The following is a 7,722-nucleotide window of genomic DNA, read 5'->3' as shown; positions in this document are numbered from 1 at the left end:
TGAAAGCTTCACGGGTATTAATACCGCAATGTTAACTTGACTAATGGTAAAGCCCATTAGGTAGAGCTGAAGGTGTGAATACAAAACACATTAGGTGTGAATTATGTTATTAACATTTACAATCAAACACTGTCATCATATTCAAACAGCATCTCACTAAGTCCCACAATAATCTGCTCATCAATTCTCCGTGACTTTGCCTGACATTACTTGACGACATAGAATTCAAGTTGACATTTATCAATGCAAAAGGCATCGCAGCCGCCAACTTGGCACAATATGCCTCAATGAATATTAAAATACATGCATTACAATACCAGCCAATTCCTCCCACGTCCACACTGGGCAATAGATTTTTCTATAATTGTACGATCTGACCAGAGAAAATTAGCTAAATCTCTCTGGAAAATAGTTTGAAGGTGAAAGCCAGTGCCCACAGCAGACTGAGACAAGTAAATGGGTACTTTAACCTTCTGTTAATATCAAACTGAATGACTGAAGCTTCTTTTTGCCAACAGACATGCTGTGAGACAATATTCAGACGCTACAATTATCATAATGTTGTCGCAATGAGATGTATGTGACTAGCACTGAAATCACTCTGTTGTTGAGAAGTTTTGAGCATTTAGCACTAACACAGCAGAACTTAATGCTGATAGAAAAAAAAGTTTTCTTTGTGAACCAGTGATGAATGACTGCTGGAATGGATCTGAATGAGACAAGCAACTTGCCAAGAAGATATTGACCGCTTCTGTCACTGGTCATTTATTTGGACCAATTGATGGGTCAGTTGATAGTAAAAGTTTCCAGATTAGCCGGTGGGTGTTCATAATATAATATTATTAATAAATCAATCCATTTGTCTTTCGTCAAATGAAGCAAAGCTCAGGCAAACTGAGCTGTATTGAGCATTTACTGTCAGTGTTTTCCACATTGTAATATTTGCAGATTATCTCCCTGATTTCAGCACATTTTATGCTCCCCCGTTTTGCTTTGAAAACAAACGAAAACATTAGTGTAATGAAGGGAGCGAAATCTTTGCATCTCACAGGCGTGCACATTCACCACTTCAAGGAACAAGCTTGTGCTGATATGTGTTCTTAATTGGATGTCAGTTCCTTCCTGTTTGTTTCCCTGCACATTCTGGGACTCTAATGGCACCAGTCGACTAGGTCTGCCAGTGAAAAAATAATGATATATCTATTAGAAAATGTACACAGAAAAATGGTTTGAAGTGGTTACAAGCGCAGATCAATTGAATAAGCTTAATTTGTGAATGTGTGCGCCTGGCAATCATTGTGCATTTCTTTGCAGTCGAGTCATGAGGCCGTGGTACAATAAAGGAGAGCTGTGAATCATTAGTGACACTGTGGTTAGGTTAAGGAGACTGTCTATCAAAGTAGACACAGAATGATTAAGACGCTTGAATATGGGCGCCTGGATGTGGGTGGCCACCGAGGTGTGCACGTATATCTGCATTATGATTCACGTTTTAAATGCACGATCCACCCTGACGATAAAGAAGCCACAGTGAGCAGTTATTCTAAGCAATAGCACAATAGAAACAATCATGTGCTTTTTAAAACTGCTCCAAGAAAATGGTGTTGTTGTTTTTTAAATGCAGGAAGGTTTCAGTGCTGTTTTGTTGGGTCATTTTCAGGTCAACACCTCTAAACCTAATAAGGATTCAATGTCTAGCCTTAGGACAATTCATGAGAGTGAACAGCTTTCATATTGGGATCTATACACCAGAAGATAAAACGGTAAATATCACGTGTGTTTTAATGTTTTTTTATTTTAGAAATTTCTGATGTTTATTCATAATTAATAATTCATAATTATTCATAATTCACAATTAATCTCTTTAAATCATATCCAACCCCCCTCACTAAAACTTCTGAGCAAAGTAGCCTGGGTCTGGAGTCAGAAGTATTTTAGTCAGCAGTGCTCACTCAGTGATGTTTTTCGGCATCATGTTGCATCACATTTTAACTGATCTTTTAATTGCTTTCTTCGGGGCACTGACCTTTCACTTTCTGATGAATCACGATTCCAGTCAAAAGAGATTGAATGAAAGGTGTCTCAAGCCAATTCAAATTTTCTCACAGCTGTTTAAATAAAGTCACAGGGAAGAAATATAGCAGCCCAAAGGAAATTTGGGAACAGAATTCCAAAATAAAAGCACACATGAAAACTACGTAAAGGACATTGTAAATGTGAGATGACTACGTGGGAATTTTGTTACCATGGAGGCGGAAAGTCGGGCTTGTAAACAAATAAATACATTAATAAAATAGAGTATTTTGTACAGATGTGCATAGACCTTTATGACAATCCTGAACAAAAGTAAAACTAGCAATGACACCTTGTTAATTAGGCAATCTACTTTTTTTTAAAAATTATGTTCACTTATTAGAATCAAACATATATATAATTTGTTTTAGTTGATTAGAATATTTTGTTGTTATGCTAATAAAATGGAGACTGGATGCCATATATATCACATTTAGCATTACACTAAATTAAAGTGATTCTTTTCATAAATGTAATTGAATAAATTAATAGTACGATTACGTCATGAAAACAACATGTTAAATCTGTCTGTGAACTTTGTGTAACTGTAAACAAGTAAACAAACCAAAGATAATATTACCTTGCATCCTACCTCCTTTTTTGTCGCTTGTGTTTTACGTATATTTTGTACTTTTAGATTCGGGGCAACGTGCAGTAAAATTACGCTTGTATTTATAATTCCCTCCATTGACTTTTACTTTACAGGGCTTTACGAAGCCGTGGGACTTTTATTTTGAAACTTTCACGGAAGCTCAATTGGTTGTTGCGTCCGTCTTGAGACCGCTCGAGTCTCCTTGAGGCAGACGCACGCAGCTGGCAGCTGCTTCAGTGCGCGAGACCCAACCATCGAACGGGGAGCTCGCGCTTCTCGCTTCACCTCTGATGGACTTGAGATAAGAGGAGATCAGTCAGCGTCTCTCATTTTTGATGCCCCGGGTGTTAGTAACACAGCAAGACACAAACTGCTCTGATGCTCTCAACTGTTCCTGCGCCCATTTTAATGTGTTTTATGTGTTTGCGCTCAACAGTGAGGTAGACTTTTATCCGGGCACATTTTAGAGTGTCAGCGTGTGATTTATCCCGTGGATGCGGCTGTCGGAATCCATGTAAGCCCTGCAGGATCAGCCTGTCACAGGGCATCATGGTGCATCAGGTTCTTCACAAGTGGATGAGGACTATTTCTCCAGAGATGCTGTTGCTGCTCCTGGTGCCGATACTGTGCTCCTTTCGTCTGTCAGGAGCGGCTCCCTCTCTGACTACCGAGCAGCTGGACATGGGGGTGGTAAGTTTTGAACCTTTTCTAGCTACTTACAGAGAACCGGGCTCGGAAGTTTTTCTGGATGGTGCAGGGAATATGAAGTGGTGTGTTCTTTTTTGTGTGTTTTTTTTAGCTTTGGTGTGTGAGAGAGCTGGAAGACCCCAACACCCCCCCCCCCCTTTTTTTTTTTTTTTTACTTGGGCTACTCTTGAACGTCCAGCGAAGAGCAATACTTGCTCTGAATTTTAACTGCGCTCTGCAGTCCACTCCACAAGGCAGAGTGGCAATAGCACACTGCTTGATTAAAAATAAAAAAAAATAAAAGACTGTATAGGATTTTTTTTCTCCCGAGGAGGAACCGCTCCATTAAAAGAATGAAGTTGTGATAAATACATGTCTGTGCAGGGGGTTGCTTCGATGTTGTATCGACCTCTTCCAGCTTATAGTGAACGACAATCCACGAAGCATAATTTATTAATGCTTTTTTTCCCTCCCCTCCCAGTAACGCCTTTGAAAGAGTCCAGAGGATTGCTGTGTTTAAAATAGATGATCCAATACTGTAGTCTGGCGTGGCTCAGTAGACTTGAACTAAATGCAATCTCTTAAATAGGCAGCACCATTGGTGGAGGATACAAACAAATCGATCAGAGCTGTGACTGCTTATGAGAATAAATTTAAGACCTTTAATAATAAGCTTCAGTGAGCCTTCATGGGTTTGGAGCTAGAGCAGAGTAAACTAATCATTAATGATTCTGTTACATTATATTTAGGTGTGTGTGTTTGGTATTGGTGATGCATCTTGAAATATACACAGCCTGTAAAGTGGTAACTGGCCTAATGCTGTATGTCATCATCACTACTACTACAGAACAACAGCATGAATGGCATTTACTTAAGACTGCCGTTAAGAAAGAAAAGAGACCTTATGTTTGCAAGATCATACTGTGTGTTTATAGCCACTATAATGACGGCAGGCATAAAATTACAGTATGCACCATTTACTTTAAAAAAAAAAGTTTGTAAAAGCTGATTATCATCTTCCTAAAGTAGTCCCCGCTGAAGATGCATTTTTCTCCATATTCCACTCCTTAGGGCAACTTCTTTCATTCTTTCATTCTTTCTTTCCTTTTTATTGTTTTTTTTGTTTGTTTTGCGGCTCATCCCAACTTCAGTCTTCCTGTCTCACTTTCTTTCAGCCCTCAAACTCTTCTCTCTCTATCTAAAAAGAAAAAAGAAAAACACACAAAAATCCCTACACATGGGATTATTTTTTTGCTTAAAGACAAGAACAAGAGAAGAGATAAGTTTAGATTTTTTTTTTTTATTCATGTGTTACCTTCTGAGCGCTGCGTCATTCAGTTTTTGATACTCTGTTCTGACACATCTGGCACGGCAGACGATCTTATCGAGATGATATGCAGGCCGTAATTGTTGGCACGTATGAGCAACAGAAAGACAATCTGAACACGAAAATTCAAGATATGTAGGTTAAAAACTAGGCACAGATCTGTAGCACAGAGCCTTTTTTTAAGCTCAATGTCCCCACATATGACATATGAGTGTTTAAGTAGGACATATACACACTTTTTCCTTGCTGCATTCCTATGAGTAATGAAAGTAATGAAATGATACATAACAGCAAAAATCATCATATCAGATGTTTTCCTCTTGATACCAATATCTCTCTGTCCTCTGTTATTTTTTTGCACAATGCTATCCTCCTTTTTTAATTGTTATTCATTAAAGAATCGGAAAAATAAAAGCAATGTGCTTTTCGGGACCTCTCGCCCAGGCATTTCTTTAGAATTGCATGAACTGTGACACAACAAACAGTCCAGTGTCACCAGATGAAAAGCTGTAGTAACAGCAGCAATTTTCCTCCATTTACTGTGTCACAGAAAGAAATGCTCAAGGTGGAGTTTTTCCTGCATTTCTAGATAGAGCTGTGTGTGAAACACTCAGCCTCTGTGCAGCCTGTAGACTGAAGGGCTTAGCTTTTTGATGTAATAGTTGGGATGCTTTGCCCAGCTTTCTCTGCCATTAACAGAAGGGTGACACTGCAAAAAACATGCTGCTTGGTAAACCTGAAGCAATTAGTTTAATGGAATGACCGTTTCTTTTATGTTTGAATAGTTTCCAGCTCGATGTGTTGAGGAAACCTTGTTTTGGTTATCAGTCAGGTAAAGTCTTGACTTTTAATTGCAGTCATGTGAAAAAGTTTTCATAGGACGTTCTGCAGTCCTGTGACAATCATTCAATAGTCAACAGCCACCTTTAGCAGCTATAACTTGAAATAATCTTTTCCTATATGACTTTATTATTCACATCATCGAGGGGAAACTTTGGCCCACTCTTCGTTACAGTTTTACTTCAGTTCGTGAGGTTTTTCTGGCATTCATTTACGGCAACAACTCAAGAGAGGACCTCTCTCGGTCCTGCCACGGCATTTCAGTCAGGTTGAGGTCTTGACTTTGACTGTTTCATTACAACACCTTGATTATTTTCTTTTCCAGCCATTTGGTCCTGATTTGGTGGTGTGTGGGGGGGAACATATTCCTGTTGCTTGACTCAAATGTGAGGCCATCTGTCTGGCAGTTAAAGCTTGCCCCAAACTGACTCTAGAACACTTTGGTATACAGAGACTTCATTGCCCACTCAAGGACTGCAAGGTGCCTAGGTCCTGTGCCTGCAAAACAAGGCCAAAGCATCACCCCTCCATGTCTCTACTTGACAGTTGGTATGAGGTGTTCATCCTTAAATTCTGTGTTTGGTTTTCTCCAGACATGGCGCTGTGCATTATTGCAAAACATCTCACCTGTGCGAAGAACATTGATCCAGAAGTGTTGTGGTTTGTTCAGATACAAATTTGCAAACCTAAGCTGTGTTGCCAGAACAGGGCAGGCTTTTCTCCTGGCAACCCTCCCAAATGAGCCATGTTTGTTCTGTCTTTTTCTATTTGTAATGTCATGAACTTTAACATTTAATATGCTAAGTGAGGCCTATAGAGTCAGAGATGTAGCTTTTGAGTTATTTGCAATTTTCCTGAACATTGCGTAGCAGTATGTTTTTGCTAGGATGTCCACTCCTGGAAAGTCACTCTTAAATGTTTTCCCCTTGTGAATTATAATAATAATAATAATGATGGATTGGATTTATATAGCGCTTTTCAAGGCACCCAAAGCGCTTTACAATACCACTATTCATTCACTCACTGGTGGAGGCAAGCTACGGTTGTAGCCACAGCTGCCCTGGGGCAGACTGACAGAAGCGAGGCTGCCATATCGCGCCATCGGCCCCTCTGGCCAACACCAGTAGGCAAGTAGGGTAAAGTGTCTTGCCCAAGGACACAATGACCAGGACAGAGAGCCCAGGGATCGAACCGGCGACCTTCCGGTTACAGATGCGATTCCCAACCCCCTGAGCCACGGTCGCCCTGTGATCTCTTTCTCACTGTCGAATGATGGACTTCAGATTGTTTGCAATTGGCCTTATAACCCTTCCCCGACTGACGGGCAGCAACAATTGCTTCACTGAGATAATTGCTGATGTCTTTCCTCCTTGGCATTGTGTTAGCACACAATTGAATGCTCCAGCCCAGCAAACTGCCAAAACTTCTGTATTTATAGAGATGGTCATACTTGCTAATGATCAGTTAATGAAGTGCTTTTGATTAGCAGCACTTGCCTCTATTTACCCTCTTAATTCCTGTGGAGACAGTAGGGGTGTACTTACAGTTCTGTGAAAACCTTCTTTTTCACATGACTCTTGTGGATGTGGGAGTAGATACCTGTCTCCCTGTGTTAGTCTTGTGATGTCTTGGCAGTCCAGTGGTGTATCTTAACTGTTGCCAAATTTTATCTGGAATAGGCTCCAGATAGTGGTTGAGAAAATAGACTGATGAAGTTTATACCTATAGCATCTGCTAAAGTCTTGATTGGGATTGAAATATTTTGTTTATATATATAGTCCAACCTTTGTAGTCCTCAGTGTTTTGGCAATAGAAACCCAGTCTCGCAGATGGTAAAAAAAAAAAAACAAGACAACTGCTACCGATTTAAGTCCATTTTCAAAGCAGTTCTGCTTTGTTTTTGTTTGTTTGTTTCGATTTAGTCTGTTTAATTAACTCTGATCAAATATGCAGACATGCTGATGTCGATTGAAGTCATTTCTTGGCTTCTTCATGTAGGCTGTACTAAAATTTGTTTGATCACAGTGACAGTTTTTATAGTGGTGAGAGCAGCGTCTTTGTAGTTTCTTCTCTTCATTGTGGAAAAAAACATCTATAGACACTTTAAACAACTTTTGCAACATGTTTGCATTGTGATCTTTGAAAATAAGTGTTGTTTCTTCAAAATATGCATACTTCAGTTGGGGTTTTCTAAGGGTATGGC

General features: G+C 39.7%; 1 protein-coding gene across 1 annotated transcript in view; it reads left to right on the top strand.

The window, feature by feature from the left end:
• Positions 1–2,915: 2,915 nt before the first annotated feature.
• The window catches only part of mmp17a (matrix metallopeptidase 17a), a 112,496-nt gene continuing 107,689 nt past the window's right edge, over positions 2,916–7,722 (top strand). Inside the window, exon 1 of the mRNA XM_080862091.1 lies at positions 2,916–3,355. Within this exon, the coding sequence (XP_080718217.1) occupies positions 3,215–3,355 (141 nt within the window). The 5' untranslated portion in view covers positions 2,916–3,214. The remainder of the gene's footprint in view (positions 3,356–7,722) is intronic.

This window comes from Rhamphochromis sp. 'chilingali', assembly GCF_963969265.1.
Source record: "Rhamphochromis sp. 'chilingali' genome assembly, chromosome: 2".
In the NCBI taxonomy this organism is placed as follows: domain Eukaryota; kingdom Metazoa; phylum Chordata; class Actinopteri; order Cichliformes; family Cichlidae; genus Rhamphochromis; species Rhamphochromis sp. 'chilingali'.
This window is presented reverse-complemented; position numbering and strand designations above follow the sequence as displayed.